The 20,318-nt window shown below is 44.1% G+C and overlaps 1 protein-coding gene across 2 annotated transcripts in view; it reads right to left on the bottom strand.

Annotated features, from left to right (window-relative positions):
- Tex2 (testis expressed 2) overlaps window positions 1–20,318 on the bottom strand; it is a 105,441-nt gene that overhangs the window by 19,976 nt on the left and 65,147 nt on the right. For both annotated transcript variants that reach the window (XM_047545068.1, XM_047545069.1), the window contains exons 5-7: window positions 18,697–18,944; window positions 7,249–7,395; window positions 2,011–2,110 (exon numbers count right to left, since the gene is read on the bottom strand). In XM_047545068.1, coding sequence (XP_047401024.1) covers window positions 2,011–2,110; window positions 7,249–7,395; window positions 18,697–18,944 — 495 coding nt within the window. The remainder of the gene's footprint in view (window positions 1–2,010; window positions 2,111–7,248; window positions 7,396–18,696; window positions 18,945–20,318) is intronic.

Below are 20,318 nucleotides of genomic sequence, written 5' to 3'. Positions count from 1 at the left end.
GCTTACAAATTCTACAAAACATTTACTTGAAAACAAATATCACTCTCTGGAAAAGCTGTAATTATTTTTTTCCTAAACTTGTTCCTGAACCATTTTAAGAATAATATAATTATGGTTTAAGTGGAAAGAGGCTCACTGGCAAGGGATGCTACAGTAAGTAAACTGGTAAGACTGGTAAGACTTTTCTCTGAATGCTAATGCCTATCTGGCTAACTCCTCTTTCTTACTTAACTCCTGCATACTAAAATTATCCTTTCAGTTATTTATTTTTTAATCTCTTTTTTTTGTTCTTTTTATATATACATTACAGTAGAATGTATTTTAATGTATTATACATATGTGGAGTATAACTTATTCTAATTAGGATCCCATTCTCATGGTTATACATGATGTTGAGTTTCACTGGTGGTATATTCATACATGAACATAGGAAAGTTATGTCTGATTCATTCTACTATCTTTCCTATTCCCATCCCTCCTCCCTTCCCTTCATTCCCCTTTGTCTAATCCACTGAACTTCTATTCTTCCCTCCTGACCCCCTTATTGTGTGTTAGCATCCACATATCAGAAAGAACATTCAGCCTTTGTTTTTTTTGGGATTGGCTTAGTTCACTTAGCATGATAGTCTTCAGATCCATCTCTTTACTGGCAAAAGTCATAAAGTCATTCTTTTATATGACTGAGTAATATTCCATTTGTGTGTGTGTGTGTGTGTGTGTGTATATATATATATATATATATATATATATATATATATATATCACATTTTCTTTATCTATTCATCTGTTGAAGGGCACCTAGGTTTGTTCCATAGCTTAGCTACTGTGAATTGACCTGCTATAAACATTGATGTGGCTGTTTTACTGTTATAGGATGATTTTAAGTCCTTTGGGTATATACTGAGGAGTGGGATAATTGGTCGAACAGTGGTTCCATTCCAAGTTTCCAGATCCTTTTAAAACCACATGACACAAATATCCTTTTTGTTGTTGTTATTATAGTACTGGGGATTGAATATAGGGGTGCTCTACCACTGAGCTACATCCCTTCCCACTTTTTTTTTCTTGAGACAAGATCTCATGAAGTTGCCAAGACTGGTCCTGAACTTGTAATACTCATGTCTCAGAGTCTTGAGCAGCTGGGATTACAGATGTGCACCACCATGCCAGGCTCAACATATAAATCATCCTCCTCATAAATATATCTAAACTCTCTGTATTCAAATCAAATTCTTCTTCCTCCATCTACAAAAGTAGCATGAACGCTGTATCCGCAGCATGTTTAAAAAAAAATCAATTCTGACTTGAGAGTTTGAGGCAGCAGGACTACAAGTTTGAGGCCAGCCTGGGTAACTTAGTGAGAACTTATTTCAAAAAATAAAAATAAAAAGGGCTGGGGTGTAGCTCAGAGGCAGAGCACCTTGCTTTAATCCCCAGTACTACTTAAAAATCAATTCCATGAGCTTTTGTCCAGCAGCAAGCCTTCCTCTCACAGTATCATATTTGAATATATGTCTTTGTCTTTCACTTACTTAGTACCTACTAGGAGTATAAGGGACATAAAGAGATAAAACCTGAAGGTCAAAACATTTACAACCTAGAAGGGGGGGTGGTGGTGGGGAAGAGGAAGTAATGTGAAGAGAGGAAGCTCCTGGTAGGGGCCAGGGCTGGGGAAGATACCCAGAAGCCTGTGAGAGAAGAGTCAGCCCACTGCCTCACACCATGGCCAGGGCTGCAGTCCACACGGGAGCTCAGGCCCCTTCAACTGGCATGAGGCCATCTTTGGGCTGGAGGTTGTAACAATCCAAGAGACTGGCAGGGTGGGGAGCTGGAAGTATTCCCCATCAGTGTAAGGCTGTGATTGTTAAGAACCAAAGACATTCAACATGAAATAGGATGGTTCAAAGATTCCAACTTCCTCCAAACACAAAGTCTTGGTATCGAATCGGCAGCAATGGAAACATCTGGACACTCATATAATGATCAATTCCAGTCTAAAGTCAGAGTTACCTTGGTGATCAACATAAGGCTTGAAGGCCTGAAGGATTTTTGGCACAGCCACTCCCATGTCAAGTTCTGTCAGAGTTAGCTCGTTCATAAAGTAGGGGAGCTAGAGAAAAGAAGTAAACAATAAATGAGACACATTAGTAATCTGTAAAAATGCTAAAGTCAGTCAGAGTTCAACAGACTCTCAGAGGGCATGGTAGTCAAGTTTGGGAGATATGCCACTTATTTAACCAAATTTAATTGTGCACACACCATGTACCAGGCATTGTGCCACAGACAGAACCATGAACAAGGAGGCCGGTTCCTTGCTCTGGGGAGGTTCATACTGGGAAGGTAGAAACAGATGAATAAGTAGACAAATAACATAATCTCATAAAGCAGGTAGATATGGGAGCAGGGAGCTTGGTCAAGGGTGGCTCTTTTAGTCACGGAGTCAGGGAAGACAGTCTGTGGAGACAGTCAGCCATGCTGGTGAGATCGTAAGACCCAGAGTTGGTGAAGCATGGGCTGTGGAGCTCTCTTAGCTGACAGGGCTCAGTGCAGGTAGGAAATCACTACATTTTGGATGGGAAAACTTACCATGTGTATTAAAACCCTTGTAGAAAATCACATCTCTTTGGCCCTGTGCTGGATATTTTCTATTTGCCCCCATAGACATACTCCACCCCTAGGCTGAGAGGCTAGTCTGTGTGAACTGTATCTCTGGTCTTCTTACTGGACCTGGTCATGGGATGGGGATGTACAGGGAGGAGTGTTGTCAAACACCTGTCCTCTCCACTGAAGGACACTGCAGAGGCAGCCCTCTCTACCAGCTACCCTGCCCGATTTCTGATAATCGATTTCTGCTCCCTGCCTTGCCCTTCAGGAAGAATCACAGATCCCCACCTCTGCCGGCCCAGGAAGACCATGAAAGATGAGTGGGTCTGAAACCCAGCCCACTGTCTAACACGCTGGCAAGGGCTGCAGTCCACACAAAAGCTCAGGTCCCATCAACTGGCCTGAGGGCATCTTTGGGCAGGAGGAGGCCCTATAACAAGAGACCAGAAGGAGCAGTGTCTCTTGGACCCCTCTGGTCACTAATCTGACTGAGTATGCCATCTGGTTTCTGTTGGGCCCTGACTAAAACATACCTCATAATCTATCAGCAGAAATTTATTCTAGAGGAAATAACATAAAAGTGTTTTTATCATGCTCAGAAATTCTAACACAATCTCAAGATTATACAATTAATTCATCTGTATTTCCTCCACCTGGATTTTTGTATTTTGTTTTTGTTTCGTGGTACTGGAAACTGAACTACTATGACTGTGCTACTTCCCAGTCCTTTTTATTTTGTTAATGTTCAGACAGTATCTCACTTAGTTGCCCAGGCTGGCCTCAAACTTATGATCCTCCAGTCTTGGTCTCCTGAGTAGCTGGGATTACAGGTGTGTGCTACCACGCCTGGCTATGTATGTATTTTTTTTAATCTTCACACTATTCATTATTTTTGTGTAAGATATAAATTAGGGATTGAATTTAATTTTTTCCCTAAATGGCTAGTCAGCAATCTCAACTACCACCTTCAAATACTAGATACTCAACACACTGGAGTTCTGTATTGAGCTTTTTGTTTTCTACCACTATCAAAATGCTCTTATTATTTTAGCTTTATAATACACTAATTTTTTTTCCTTTTCTTTTGGTACCAGGGAATGAAACTAGGAACATTCTGACACTGAGTCATGCCCCAGTGAGATGGGAGCTCACTAAATTGCCAAGGCTGGCCTCAAACTTTCGATCTTCCTGCCTCAGTCCCCTGAGTCATTATGATTACAGGTGTACACCACTGCACTCAGCTTAAATCTGGAAAGTTCTTTTCCTTTTCATTTCCTCCCAGAATTTTCAAAGTTATGAGCATTTTACCTGTTGAACACTGGAATAATTTTGTAAGATTTAAAATAAGATTAAGATTTTTAAAAAATTAAATATAAACAATGTTTCCCATGAAATGAGTTGCATCTAGTCAGGCATGGACTTAATACCTAACCTGGCTGGGCCTCTTCAGCTGGTTCTATGTAGAAAAGCATAAACTTATAGGATCCATAAGGAGAATTGCACCTCTGATCTTTCCCAGGGATGGAGGGGTTATGTTAGAGAGATTCTGATGTCTCAATGAGCAATATGTGAGGAGAGGCAGAACTCAAGCATGCATTTTTTAACTGGTGGTTACTGCATTTGGAAACCTTTCTACAAGCACAGGTGCTGCAAGCGGGGTTGAATCTCTATCAACCTACAGGAATTTACTTGGTGAAGGACATACCCAAAATCTCACACACCTCACAGTGGTTTTGTGTATATTGTCATCCCAAGTCCCAGCACTTCAGGAGCCTGCTGGGTTAGAGAGTCTTCCAGGGGCTAGCCAAGGAACAGGCCACCTCCATCACTGTTGCTATGGGAATGTAAGTCTGACAATGAACCACAGAGGAATGTAACTGTCCTTCCTTTTCTGTGCCACACCTCCCTCCACTACATCATCCTGTATCCTAGGGCAAGTTCTGAGACAAAGGAGGGGCCTGAGGCACTGAGGAGGTGGCAGGGGTGGATGAAGCTTTAGCTATATGTAAGCACAATGGGGACTGCTAACCATCGGGGCCTTTCTTCCTACTTATTCACCTGTTTACCCAACCTCAAGATCTAGAATATTTATAACCACTCCTCCTCACACCCCTCCTATCCAGCTCTCTACCCTAGAACAGCCTCCTGCCTATCCTGCAGGACAAGGCAAGAGATGGTCACTCTGAATTCTCACACTGCTGGATCTAGATCACCCTTCTCCTTTCTAACCTTTTAGTACTTCTGACCTCAAAACGCAAAAGCGAGTTGGTTGTGAACTGCAAGTTCAACCAGAACCTTTTCCTTCATATCCAATAGGCCTGAGTGAGGCAGGAACCCACAGGCACATTCCTGACCCTCCTGAGTAAACTCACTGGTAATAGGGCAGTCATGATAGGCAATGCTCAGCTTGGTGGATGATTAGTCAGAAACTGTGAGCGATGACAGAGCATCTGCTCAAATAGGCAGGAGAGGCCCAGAGCCCCTGAGGGCCCCAAGGCTGTATTCAAGCAGCAGCCAAGGCCAAGAGTGCATTTGCTACTGGGACAGAAACCCAGCTTATCTGAAACCCATCCTGGGGTACCAGTGCACACACAGGACTGTGTCTTACAGCATGACTTATTGTCACGTGCAAGGGTGACAATCTAAGACTCCAGGATAAGGCCAACAGAGTTCTCCAAATGTCAGACCATCAAGGGACACCAGGAGGTGAGAGATATATGTCACAGGGAACTCAGGCTCCTCCAGGCACTCTTCTGGTCCCCTTTTGGCTCTTGACTGGCTGTTAAACAGAACCCACTTACTACTAGGTTGAAGGGTTAGCGCCCTCCAGAGGTACTTGGCTATTTGGTGGTAATGAGTTCTTTTGGCAATTACAGAGAATCTGGTACTTTTCTTCTGCCTTTCTGATCATTCCTATGCCTGCGTTTCCTTTGGTCATCAGGGCACTTCACTATGCAACAGCTCAGGTTGGGGGTGAGCGTGTGGTTGGCAATGGAGGGGATGCAGCCCCCACTCTGAATTCTCACACTGCTGGATCTAGATCACCCTTCTCCTTTCTAACCTTTTAGTACTCCTTTAGTATTTCTGACCTCAAGATGCAAAAGGAAGTTGGTTGTGAACTGCAAAAGCCTATCTGACCAACAAAAGAGAAAATGAAAACAGAAAACTTTCCCTAACTTACTCTGGTGTGAGGGAATCATCGCACCCCACCACGAGGGTGGTGGCCCCATGAACTTCAGGCTCCAGGGTGAATAGTGGAACAAGTCTCTCAATTGGTCTGGACTGTGCACAAGGAGAGCAGCCTCTCTCTGGAGCTCAAGGAAACCCTATTTGCTTTTTCACATTGCCAGGAAGCACAATTCTCCCCTCAGAAAAGCAGACAGATAGGAAAATTGCAGGGGCAGCTCTGACCGTGTGCCTTGTCCTGGGACTACAGCCTCTGTCCTTTCCAAGGTGGTGAAGAGGCTGAGTGGGCTCTAGGTTGGCTGTTGATGTCTCATATTCCATCACAGAGGGTCACAGCTGCTTACACACTGGCAGACGCTTGTCAAAGAGCCCGCCCAAAGCCCTATCCCAATTTCTTTCTGGAAATCTGCTCCTCCTCTAACTGGGGTCAGGAAAAGAAATATGCTGGCTTGCTTGCAGATTGGCAGGCAGAGCTTACCAGAACTTAACCAAGCTAGAGAAGGCTCTGCTCTTCACCTGGGGGAATGCCTGATACCAAACGGAAGCTCCCCATGCCCACATTTTCCTTCTAATCTATCTTAGTTCATAGCTTCTTAACCTGAAGTCCCTAAACTCTCTGAAATCATGGGCAAAATTCTGTGCCAGTGTGCAATTTCTATAGGTTTCTGCTTCTCAACGATATCTATGACTTAAAAGAATTCAGACCCTCCAAAAATTTAGAGCCACTAATACAAGCTACAGACTGTGTTACTCTTCTTGGCTGGGTCTTCATCAGGTCAAAGATATACTTGTAAAGAACCTCCAGAAGGTCTCTTGGTTGGTAAATGTGTCCTTTAATGACCGGCATGAAGAATACTTTTGCAGTTTAAACTCACTTCCAAGAGGCTGGCTTAGCACCAGGAATGTTTTTTCAGTTGAGAGCCCAAAATAAAGTACCATCTGGCCAAGAAGTAAGGTCCACTGCAGACACATTCCAAGGCACGGCTCCTAACTTTCCCAGCTGTCGGAAGCAGCGTGGCTTAGGAAGGGGTCTTCAAATAGTCTGGATTTCCTCTGAGTGTACTGTGTAGCCTGGACCACTGCAAGGCTGGGACCAGGCTCTGACAGACAATTTAAATTTGTTTCTTACTCAAACATAAGAGAACTATACAAGAAAAATCAGTTTTAGGAACTCACATTTTCCCTAACAAATTCTGGACTAGCACCTAGAGTGGATAATTTTTATGTGGCAACACAAGAAATAAAGTAAACAGGATAGTTCAATCAGTCCCCAGATACACTTAGTCATAAGATCAAGGTCAGACTGTGATCCAGGTCTGATGTGTTGTTTGAGAACAACTTACTGGTTGATGTGTTAAATGCTTAAAACTAAGTTATTTTTCACTTAGGACACATAGTACAAAATGTCCACAAATTAAGAAGTGGGAAAATAGAAGTCTCTTATGTGAAAAACAGTACCTTTATTTTGCTGAGTTTCATCTGGATTTTTTTAGACACTAGATCCGACCAGTATTTCTCTCCCAAGAAGTCCCAAAATATTCTTCCAAGCAAAGCATTCACCCAGGCTTCCTGTTCTTCCTCCTCAGAGGGTGGAGCCTCTGGCAACTGGCAAAAGTTAAGGGACCAAAATTAGCTGGAAGGCAACTGGAGAATAAGACAGGTGCTTATTTTCATAAAGTCTCTGAAGTTCCCTCCCTTAGAATCAGGGGACTGCATGAGACATACTTCTTCCCCATAAATTACAAGTCTCACATTAACTGGTGAACAGAAAAGGGAGAAACGAAAGCCGCCAGCACAATGGAAACCTCTGTTTTCTTTTTCAACAGTCTCCTAAGAACCAGCTACTAGTCTATACAAATAGCTTAGCTACATTGCCCCGCCTCCCACAGTGTCACCGACATATCTGATCCAATGTCATTTTTTTCAGCCGAGGCTTGGATGCGTACTTGTCTAGCTGGTCCTCCTCCAGGGAGTCTTCAGTTCCCCAGGGGCCATGACTCTTAGGTTCAGCCTAATCCTTACAAGGTCAAGATATTTGGGGGAGGTGCTTCAGAGGCACTGAGTTAGTGGCATCAAGAATTTTAGAAGCCCTCTCTCCTGGATGAAGAGGTGGGGTTAAGGACCACAGGCTGGGTTAGACAGGTACCTGCAGGGCAGCTATTTTCCCCAACCTCAGCCCAGTGAAACCCCCCATCCTTACCTCCACTCTACAATCTGTCTGAAACATTTGCTGTGGCCAGTGTGAGCAAATCTGTCTTCAATTTCCTAGGCTAGCCATTAGACTATGGACTCTGGCCTGGCACGGGTCAGACATGGGGATAAAGGGGAGGAGAAGGATTGGATTTAGAGTTCAGTGGTAGAGTATTTGCCCAGCATGGGTGAGGCCCTGGATTCAGTCCCCAATACCAAAAACCAAAACAAAAAAAAAAGAAGAAAGAGGAAAAAAGAAGAGGAGGAGGAGGAAGAGGGAGGAGGAGGAAGAAGAGGGAGGAGAAGGAGAAGAGGAGGAGGAGGAGACAGAGGAAGGGTGTGTATGTGTGTTGGTGGGGAGAGCAGGCACACCTATGTGAGGTTTAAGTGGTTGTCTGCAGGTGGTAAGTACAGAACTCAGTACCTGGAAGCTTCCACACTGCTGGCCACACACTGGCCCTATGACAGACTCCTCCAACTGCCTCATTCACATTCACCCCCAGAAGATGGGAACCTTGCATCTATTCAAGGGAGGAGAGCAGTATGTGAGCGATGGGACTGTGGGGGGTGGAGTAGGAGAAGTTAGTGGTCCTCTGGTGTGACACTTTTCCTTGGGCTGAGGTCTCTAATTACAGATAGAGACACCAGCTTTGGAAAGTAAAGATCAAAAGATCTAGAAAGGTAGAAATCTGTGAAATGCTCACGCTTTGCCCTCCTCCTGTGGTTTACATGAATGCATCTGTCCTGCCACACACTTGTGCCTCCTACTTGTGCATCTGCACCAGCACTACCATTCTGGGCCCATATCACAGCTGTGTACACAGGCTACGGTGCTCTGCGGTGCTCATGGGTCCAACACCAGCAGTTCTGACTACCTGTGAGAACCACCAGGGTCTTCGTCGCATACCTGCACGTGACAGCTCTGTAGCCTGGAGTTGAGGGGCTGGCCCCGGTAGGCCAGACACAGAGCCTGGGCATAGGCCACGTGGACAATTCAGCACCCATCTGTCCATGACTCTTGTCACTGCTAAGCCATCTCTCTCTTTGGTGGTGGCAGGGTGCTGCTCACATATTCAATCACCTGTTACTGATATATTCTAAGAGCCTTCAAATTTGAGTGTTTTTCTAAGTCCCTTGTTAATGTTGTTAACTCTCACTTTAAAAATATTAAACCCTGCGGGGCGTGGTGGCACACACTTGTAATCCTAGCAGCTCAGGACGCTGAGGCAGGAGGATCTCAAGTTCAAAGCCAGCCTCAGCAACAGCGAGGTGCTAAGCAACTCAGTGAGAACCTGTCTCTGAATAAAAAATACAAAATAGGGCTGGAGATGTGGCTCAGTGGTTGAGTGTTCCTGAGTTCAAACCCTGATACCACTCCCTACATCAAAATATTAAATGAATATGTTGGTCCTTCCATTTAAGAAATGAATCTACCTCACTCTTTAATGTCTGTAAAGCATTCTATCAGTGATTTTCTAGTACTGTCATGTATTTGGACATTAAACAAGACATTTGCGACCACCAAGTCCTAGACAGAAGGGCAGAAGTTTGCATCAGCGACCACTCAGTCATGCCACAAACTCTACGTGTTTTTTGAATATTTTCTTTCTATCTAAACATCACCACTTCAGTCCATGGCTATTAGGTGCAGCTTTTTGAAGGCTGCCATCTTCAAGTCCCATCAGATCATCCACACAGACTTCTGAGCAAAGCACTCACCTGAGGGCAATGCCCACTCAAGCTCTTCAGGTGGGACCAAGCTACTAATCACAGAAGGCCCTGCACCTCTTACCTAGATTTATAAGTTATATAAGAAAGTGGATTACTTTTTCCCTTAAAAGAGACAGTCTACCCTTTATCAGCTTTTCTTTACAATCTTCATTTTCACAGAAACAGATTTTACATAAAATCGTAAAAAAAAAAAAAAAAAAAAAAAGGCTCTTTCACAATGTGTGTCCAAACCAATGGCACATGATGTGGTAAAATTTCTGAAATAACTGACAAGTGGGTTGATTTTCCTCTTCAACAGCTCCTGCTTCTAATGCAGGCTTCTCTCCACAGTTGCACCAGGAACAAAGGAAAACCTGAGAGCAGCACAACACTGACAATGCATCAAAGAAGCTTTATGAACAAAATCTGGACTCAACAGGCTACTGGGAGAACTCATTTCCAATGCTGTCATAAAAATTTAAGAGCTTAGAGAACAAATGTGCACACACTTCCTAATACTGCCGTTTGGCTGCAGGGAGAGATGTGAGGAGAATATTCATTTTGCCATTTCCATTTCAACTACATACATACTTTAGAAGTGGTAGCTTCCCAAAGATGGCTGCAAAAAAGAAAAAGAAAAAAGAAGGGGGGGGGGGGCGGGGGTTGGAGTTCAATGGTCCAAGGCTGAAGCAAAGCTATCAAGACTGTCTGAGCAGTTCTGAGGATATATTTTATTAAAAACTAATTTCAGAAACCAAACTAACACAGATTTGCTCAGTTTCGTGGTGTAACACTTCCTATTACAAATGGCTGGGCAGCCCGGCTTTTTTACTTAGTGCCTCTGCTCCTACGTTTGGCCACACACAGCTGCAGCCGCAAAGCTGTCACAAGGTGTCACAAGTGGCAGCTTGGTCCAGGAGAGGACCCTTCTCCCACATTTGTTTGCTTCTTTCCCTGATTATAAAAAGAATGCACGTTCATTAGAGAAAATACTTGTAATCTCACTGCCCAGATATAATTATTTAAAACATCTTTGTTATATTTTCTTTCAATCTTTTTAAAAATGTGTATAAATACTTTTAAAAACACAGAACTCTTTTTCAAAACAAAATTGGGTCTAGCTATATAGTACTGTATTTTTATTTTACAGCTATATTGAGATATAATTCACAGACTATATAATTCATCCATTTAAAGCATATAATTCAACAGCTGCTGTAGAAAACAGTATGGGAAATTCTTAAACATTTAAACACACAATGACCACATGATGCAGCAATGCCATTCTGGTATAAATCCCAAAGAACTGGAAGCAGGGTCTCAAAGAGATATGTGGGCACCACCTTCATAGTCCCATTATTCAAAATAATCATGTAGACACACTCAGGTGCCCAGTGACATAGGAAGGGATAAACAAAGTGTGGTATATACATACAACGGAATATTATTCAGTCTTTTAAAGAGGAACAATGTCCTATCTCATGCAACAACATGGATGCACCTTAAGAACAGAGTGCTGCTGGGCCCGTGGTGGCACATGCCTGAATCCCAGCAGCTTGAGAGGCTGAGAGGCAGGAGAATCACAAGTTTTTCGGAACATTTTCATTATCTTCCAAAGAACCCCGCGTCTATTAGCAGGCACTTTACTCCCATACCCCACCCCACTGTCACCAGCCTACAGAACAACATCGTCTCTATGATTCAACTAATCTAGACTTATCTCATAAATGGAATCATACATGTCCTTTTATGACCAACTTCTTTCAATTAGCATAATGTTCCCAGGATTTATCCACGCTGTGGCAGTACATCATTTCTTTTTAATATAGCACAATATTTTATTGTATCCATATACCACACTTTATTCATTTGTCAGTTGACAGATATTTGGGTTGTTTCTGACTTCGGTTACTGTGAATAAACTGCTATGAACATTTGTGTACAAGTTTTTATGTGAACTTGTGTTTTCTCTTAGATTTATATCTAAGAGTAGAACTGACAGATCATATGATCAACTCCATGTTTAACTTTTTGGAAACTACCCAACTATTATTGTTCACAGTGTCACCATCTTACAGTCCAGTCCCACCGCAGCACAAGTGGCTCCAACTTCTCCACACCTTCCCCAACACTTACTATCTGCCTTTCTCATTATGCCCATCCTAGTGGGTGTCCAGTGGCATCTTCCATGGTTATGATGACTAATCCTGCTGAGTACTGTCTCGTGTGCTTATAGGTCATTCTCATATCTTTTTTGAAGAAATGTCTATTCAGATCCTTTTTCTGTTTCTTAGTTATTTACCTCTTTATTATTGATACACCCTTTATTATTATTATTGATACACCTCTTTATTATTATACACTCCTGTGTATATTTTGGGTCTCAGACCTTCATCAGGAAAGCAATTCACAAATATTTTTTCCTATCCCATGTTCTTCTTTTCACTGTTAAGGTTTTAATTTTGATGAAGTTCAATTTACCTATTTTTTCTTTGGCTGTTTCTGCTTTTGGTGTCTCAGCTAAGAAGGTTTTACCTAACTTAAGAGTCACAAAGACTTATTCTCCACCCTTACCCCCAAACTACTGGGGTTGAACTGGGGATACTCTGTCCTTGAGCTACATGCCTAGCCCTTTTCATTTTATTCTGAGACAGCGTTTTGCTAAATTACCAGGCTGGCCTCAAACTTGTGATTCTCCTGCCTGTCTCCTGAGTTGCTGGGATTACAAGTGTGCATGCACCACTGTGCCCAGCAGATTTACCTCTTTACTAGAGGCATGTAGTTTTAGCTCTTACATTGAGGTTTATGGTCCATTGTGAATCAATTTTTGAGGCAATGTGAGGTGAGCAACTCAGGAGGCTGAGGTAGTAGGACCACAAGTACAAGTTTGAGGTTAGCCTCAGCAACTTAGCAAGGTCCTAAGCAACTTAGGAAGACCCTATCTCAAAATTAAAAATTAAAAGGGCTAGGAATGTGACTCAGTAGTAAAGCACACCAGGTTCAATCCCCAGTGAGAGACAGAGAGAGAGAGAAAGAGAGAGAAAGGGACCGAGACCATTCTTTGTCCTGTCAATTTGTTTTGGCACTCCGTCTCCTTTATAAATTTTATTTTAAAACTGGATGTAATACTTCTTTTTTGTTTTATTTTTTGACACCGGGGATTGAACCCAGGAGTGCTTAACCACTGAGGCGTAGTCCCAGTCCTTTTTTGTTCTTTGAGACAAGGGCCTACGGTGCTGAGGCTGGCTTTGAACTTGTGATCCTCCTGCCTCAGCCTCCTGAGCCTCTGGGATTACAACCGTGTGCCATCACATCTGGCTGACTTCATATTTTTTACTTATTATCAGATAAGCATTTCCCATTTCCACTTTTTTTAAAAAATATCTCTTTTAAAAAAATTTTTATACCTTTTTATTTATTTTTATGTGGTGCTGAGGATCAAACCCAGTCCCGTTTGAGTGTGAGCCAAGCACTCCATGAGCTATGGCCCCAGCCCCCCATTTCCACTTTTAAGATCTGAAAAGAGGAAAAAGAGAAGCCTTGAAAAACTGCTGTGTCCATGATAGATTTCCTAGTTTTAATCTGATTCTTATTTGCTGGTAGAATTTTCATCTGATAGTGCCGAGCTTGTGATCCAGCTCATTGACACTGGCGAATGAGTGCAACCTAGAGTAAAGAGGACATGACTCTATGCTGGGGCAACTTATACTACCTCTAACATTTCCTAAAACCTTCCGCCAAAAAAGAATAGAAATGACTTTGGTGATCCACACTGGCATTTCCCAACTGGAGGAGGGCAATTCCTGCCCCTCCACTATCCTCTCTTCCAGGCAGGCCACTCCAGGGTACACAGAATCAATAGCCTTGGTCCCCTGAGCAAGTGCAGTTGGCCTGTGGGGTGTCACTTTCTGACACACACACTAGTGGAAATACTCCCCCACTATTTGACTTTTACACTTTTTTTTTTTTTTTTTTTTTTTGGTACTAGGGATTGAACCCAGGTGCGCTTAACCACTGAACCACATCCCCAGTCCTTTTTAATATTTTATTAGAGATGATCTCACAGAGTTGCTTAGAGCCTCACTAAGTTGCTGAGGCTGGCTTTGAATTTGTGATCCTCCTGCCTCAGCCTCCCAAATTGCTGGGATTACGGGTGTGTGCCACCATGCCTGGATCATGTTTTTAGTTTCTTTGTTTCCTGAATTATTACTTCGATCCCCTCCCCAACCAAATAGTGATACTATATAATTGAAATTTTGGGCTTAACAACTCTAACATTGCTTCAACTCCCTGAACTTTTTTTTTTTTAATTGTTATGAGTAAGAATAGCTGCCAATAAAGTTTTAATATTGATTAATATAAACCTAGCCCATAGTTCCTAGTTATATCTCTGGGTGTTTTTAACATTGATTTGGATCCTGAGTACCAGTGAACTAATAATACCTCATTCATCTCCTGACCAGTGGTTTAACTTGTTTAGCATTGGGCAATATGACAGAAAGGGGGCCAACTATGTGGACATGGCCATCAAAACCGGGAGCCCTAAGGGAGAGATTCTTTGACTGTGACCCATGAGAGGCAACAGGAGAGTAGGATGGGGAGAGGAAAGGGTGGAGAGGGTGGGGCAAAGTCTGGAGCTGTGTCCCAAGCCTTCTCTGTGAAAGAGGGGACATGTGATCTTGAGCAAGTAACCCAATGGTGGCCAGCACTGAAGACGTGATGGGGCACCTTGGGGAAATGTCAAAGTTTCCTTTGTGCCTCTGACCTCTTTTGAGTCCCTTGGCTTGGACTCATGATACCAGAAGCAACACAACCCCTAAGAAATAACCTGTCTTTGGCAGGAGGAATGAGCACTAACGACATCTGGAAGGTGCATGCTTGGCCAGACTAGGAGAAGCTGGGCACTGGTGGGAACGGACATCCGTGCAACCCTAAGGAGAGGAACTCAGCAATATCCAGCCAAACTGTAACGTACATTCGCCTTCTGACCTTGCAGTCCCACTGCTGAAAATTCATGCTGAAAACACACCCACAACAGCAAAAGCAAAAATTCACCACATTCAGTGCAGCACCGTTTTTAATTGCAAAGTATAGGAAATAACCTCTAAGCCCATATGGGAGAGAGGCTGAATACATCCACACAAGATAAGAAGTCCTCTGTTGCTGTTTCTAAAGGGGGAGGGGAAATTTTATGAACCGAGAGAGTGATTTCCAGAAAAGGAAATGTTCAAAAGAATACCACATACTATGCTACCCCCTGAGTAAGGCAGAAGAGGAAATAAGAAATACAGAATGGATACACCAGAGACTAAGAAGACCGGTTCCCTCCAGGGAGTGAGTGGGAGTGGCAGGGAGGGACAGAAGGAACAGAGCAGGAAAGAATCTTTTCTGAAAACATCTTTGTACAAGCTCTGTTTTTAAAATTATGTTAATGTCTCAAATGAACAAAAACAGAAATATAAAAATCAATAAGGATAGGGGAAAGGTCTTTATTTGCTCAAATCACAACATTAATACACCCCATTCCCAGGGCTGGGGATGTGCCTGGGAGATAGAGCATCTGACCAATTGTGCGAGGGCCTGGATTGGATCCCTAGCACCAAAAGAGAAAAAAAAAAAAAAAAAAAAAACCAGCATTTCCAACTGACTTGTAAATAAAAGCATGAAAGTTTCTACAACTAGTACTGTGGGGCTGGGGTTGCGGCTCAGGGGTAGAGCGCTCGCCTAGCACGTGGAGGCACTGGGTTCCATCCTCAGCACCACATGGAAATAAATAAATAAAATAAAATAAAGGTATCATGTTCATCTACAACTGAAAATATATTTTTTAAAAGTAGGATTGTGGTCTTATTTACCAAAAATGATGCAATGATATTTCCTAGTCCCCATGCTCTTCCAGGTTTTGTTTCTCCCTTGGGAATAGGAGGAACCCATGCCCCTTTCCTTGATTAACAGAGCAGGATCAACATGGCCCTTGCTTTCCAAGACAGGTCATAAAAGGCACTTAAGATTCTGCCTGATTCTTTCTTGAAGCATGTTTGCCTTGGGAACCCAGTCACCATGCTAGAGGAAGCCTGGCCACATGGACAGGAAATGAGGTCCCCAACTTTCAGCCCCAGTTGGTTCTAGTCAGTTACTAGCATCTACTTGCCCTCCATGGGAGTGAGCCATCTGGAAGTGGATCCTCCAGCCCCTAGTGCAGCTTCCCTAGGTGACTCTGCATGAAGTAGATGGAGCCCTCGTATGCTAAGCCATGTCCAAATCGCAAATTTGTGAGGAAAATAAATGTCACAGCTTGGAGCCATCATGTTTGGGGTTATTTGTTACAGAGCAATAGACAGCAGAACTAATACCTTTACCTGAATCAAGGGCATCTGCATCACCAGACCACCGAGAGCATGGACACTGTCCTCACATGCTTCTGGCAGGCCAAGTGGATGTGGCGGCCTCACATTAAAGCTCACACAACCTTCCCCAGAGACAATGATCCCTGCCTGCACACTCTGACTCTGGTTTCAGCCCCCGGCAGACATCAGTCATTAAATTAACTAGGCTGAGCTGGGCACAGTGGTGGCACATGCCTATGATCCCAAAGACTCAGGAGGCTGAGGCAGGAGAATCCCAAGGTCAAGGTCAGCCTGGGCAACTCAGTTGAGACCCTGTTTTAAAAAGGGAGGTGGATTAGGGATGTCGCTGCTCAGTGGTAGAGCACTGCTGGGTTCAATCCCCAGTACCACTCCCACCACCAAAAAATTAGCTAGGGTGGAGGATGGGGACAAGGACTCAAGGAAAAACCAACTAGGACAGACATATGGTAACACCAGTCAACTGAAATGCAAGAAAAGACTGCAGAGTTTGCAGTGTGGGGTGGCTCAGGCTGGGGGGCAAAGAGCCTTCTGACCTCAGTAGCCCCTGCACGAAGACAGTTTCAAATTTCCCTTTGTTGTACTAAGTCTTGAAATTATCAAGAATAAAAGAAATCATCCCTGTCTGCTCTGCCTAAGGGGGTCAGGAAGTGCAATGTGGTTTTAAAAGATTTCCATCTGACTTAGAAAAGGGGAAAAAAAAAAAATACTGTGTATTTAAGGGCTGAGTGCCAAATGGCTGAAAGGAGGTTTGGGGTAGAGACCACACCCCACCCCCAGCAACACTGGGCAGAGGGCTGGGCGGGGACCACGTGACACAACACTACACACAGCACACCCAGAGGAAACAATGCTCTAGAACAGGGTTTGTTTTGCTTTTTAATTTGAGAAAAGCAAGCACTTTATTCAATAATCTTCTCCTGTCAGTGTACAGTTCTCCTGATTTTCCTAGGTCTGAAGAGTCCACATAGCTGATGGCCCAGGGAGAAAGAGAATCTGGGGGAGAGAGAACCTGCCAGTGGCAAACAGGACACCTCTAGGAGAGTTAGATCACCCCGCTCGAGCCTAGAGGGAGGTCTGCTTTCATTATCGCTGGTAACTTAGGGCAGAGGGCAGAGGGCAGAGGCAGGGCTGAGGGCCAGTGGAGGCCCATGGTCTTTTTGCACTGATAAGTTCACATGGGTCAGGTCATGGCCTCCTCCACATACAAGGCCTGCTAAGGCACAAGAGGAGGTCACAACATGTTCCTTGTTAAGGACAGAAATTCGAGGACTGAACAGAAGAAAGAGGCTGAGTGTTCCATAGGTGGAGACTGCACCCCAAAGCAGTGGGACACAGTGCAGGCAGGAGGCCTCAAGTCCAGTTGGACTTTAGAGTGACCCACTAATGTGACAGTCACAACAAGTTGAGGGCCTCAGGGTCCCAGGTCGGGTTATGCATGCTTGATCACTTAGCAGCTGCAAGTCTAAGCCACCTAAATTCTCTTGAGCTTCATTTCTTCATCTACAAAATGGAAAGAACTCCATCTAGTGTGCTCACAGGATCAGAGTAATTCCATTAAAGTACCTAACTGAGTCTGGCATGTGGAGGCCTATATTATTGATCTTACCTTAGATGATTAATGTCCAGCTTGTTACAAGTTGGAAATCATGCTCATGGTAAATCTTCAAAAGCACTGGACATAGTTAGAAGTCTTAAGAATTTGATTCCCAGTTTGTTTTTGTTTTTGAGACAGGGTCTCCCCAAGCTGGTCTCAAATTTGTGATCCTCCTGCCTCAGGCTCCAGAGTTGCTGGGATTATTAGTGTGCACCACCATGCCCAGCTGAGAATTTGAGACTACAATGGTTACTGAGGAACTAGACCTCTATTATCACCTCTCTGACCTTCCCTACTGATCACCCAGTTGCTCAGGCTCAAAAGCTAGGAGTCACCTCTGCCTCCTCTTACATCCATCTGCAAATTTAGCCAGCTCCTCCCTCAACGCGCATCCTCAGCCTGCCATCCCCCACCCATGTGTTGTTACCACCTGCATCTCGGCCCACCCTCCCCTGCACCAGTTCCACCCACTCCTCTCTTACAGACAATTCTCCATGAAAGCCACTTTTCTTTTCAGAATTAATCAGATCACTGTCACTCCCTGCCCAAACACTCTAGGGCCTTCCATTTCCCTTGGAACAGATCTGAGGAGGCCCTGCTGGCCCTCCAGTGTCCCTGCCTCCCTCTCTTGCCCTTGCTTCTATTCAGCTACCCTGGCCTCACTGCTGTTCCCAACACATTTCTGCTGTGGGGCCTTTGTACTTGCTTCCAGAGGCCTTGTGCCCTCTGGAATGCATTTCCCACGTTTTGCTGTTACCTTACTGCCTCAGGCCCTCAGGCCTCTGCCCAAAGGTCACTTCCTCAGAGGTCCTGAGTTAGGTCCATTTTTCATCCCCCTTATCTGACTTCAATTCTTGTCACCACCTGAAGCTCATTTCTAGCTGTCTCCCTGAGTAGAGCACAAGTTCCCTGCAGGCAGGCCCTTCTCTGTCCCGCTCATCACTCTGTTCCCAGGGCCTGGCACAAAGCAGGTGCTCAATCCTTATGCATGAGGAAATGAGTTTAGGGAGAAGAGCAGAAAGGCGCTGGCCCATGGAACTTTACCTTTTTCCCAGCTGTGGGGCTGCTCTCTGCACTCTGCACGGGGCTCCTGTGGGGGCTTCGGCTTTCCTGCGGCACACATCTGCCCATGTACACACTGTAGTCTAGAAGCATCTTCTGCCGTACACTGCCCACCAGCTCCTTCTGCTTTGGCTGGGACATGATCTCCTCCACACTGCCTTTGCTGCTGCTGCGACTGTGGGTCAGGTGCCCCGAGGGACTGCTGTGTCTGCTGTGGGAGGGCAAAAGCCCTAGAGTGAAGAAGTGACAGCTGTTAACACAATTGAAGAAAGGAACGATCAAGTAAACCAGACCCACAAGCACAAACTCTCCTGGGTTAAGTAGAAAAGCAGCCAAAATGTCATCAAGTGATTGCTTAAAATAGGTTTGCAAGGTGACTTCTGACCCTGAAAAATGCCTTTTGCTCTAATGATATAAAACTGTTTATATTATTCTCTAAGATAATCCCACAATGAAATGTATCTGGTGGGTTCCTTTTCCTTGTGCCTGGTGATCTTTCAGGAAAAGGTCAAATATAGCATTGATACACCCCAAGTCAGGGAGGACCTGAGGATGCTATCAGGGGCAAAGGAGAGTAGGCAGAAATTTAATTAATTGTTCATCCACCGCTCAGGGCAATTCCAGAGATGCCACCTTCCATTCAAGGAATCATTCATAAAGCACTTTCTCTGAGCTGATTCAACACTAAAGAGAAGACCAAGGCATAATCCCTGCCCTTGAACACATGTGTGCAGATAAATCATAATCTTCTCTAACAAGTGTGACGCAGAGGTTCTGACCCTGGCTCTGACATTGCAGCAGAGATACCTGGGCTGTCTCTTGAGGGAACAGTTGCCATTTTCCTGGCTCGGGTGAGGGAACAGTATTTCAGGAGAGGGAACAGCATATAAAAGGAGCAAGGACAGGGCACAGTTTGGAGACCAGGGAGAGGTTCAGCGGAGTCCCACACAGTGGACATGGGTAGAGGAACAAGAGCTGGGGGTGGAGAGAGAGGCTGAGAACTAAGTGCCAAAGGCCTTAAAAGCAACCCTGGATTCAAACCTTATCTGTTGCAGGAGAGGGGTTTTAAGCATGGAAATGCCTGATGCGAACAATTTTATTCAGATTTACTGTGAGAGGAAGACGAAGAGAAGAATGGTTAAAAATCAAATCGCATCACTTTACTTTGGAGAGGTTCCAGCCATGTGAACTGCAGCTCCCCAGAGTCACAAAAAGAGTTATGCCAGGCATTTCTTAATTTATAGTTTAGCTAGATAATTTTCGGTACTGATTATTTGAGATTTTACCTCAAATTAAAATTTTTATAATCTTGATTATCCTCACATCATTTTAACAAGTAACTTTATTTGTTTTTCGGTAGAGTACTGAACTCAGGCACTCTACCACTGAGCTACATTCTCAACACTTTTTTATTGTGAGGCAGGGTCTTGGTAAGTTCTCAGGCTAGCCTCAAATTTGTGATCCGCCTGCTTCCGCCTCCCCAGTAGCTGGGATTACAGGCTGGCACCACTGTGCTCACCAACATTATTTTTATTTTTTATTTTTTTGGTTTTTGTTTGTTTGTTTTTGCTACTGGGGATTGAACCTAGGGTGCGCTTTACCAC

This window comes from Sciurus carolinensis, chromosome 3 (genome assembly GCF_902686445.1).
Source record: "Sciurus carolinensis chromosome 3, mSciCar1.2, whole genome shotgun sequence".
NCBI classification, from domain to species: Eukaryota; Metazoa; Chordata; class Mammalia; order Rodentia; family Sciuridae; genus Sciurus; species Sciurus carolinensis.
This window is presented reverse-complemented; position numbering and strand designations above follow the sequence as displayed.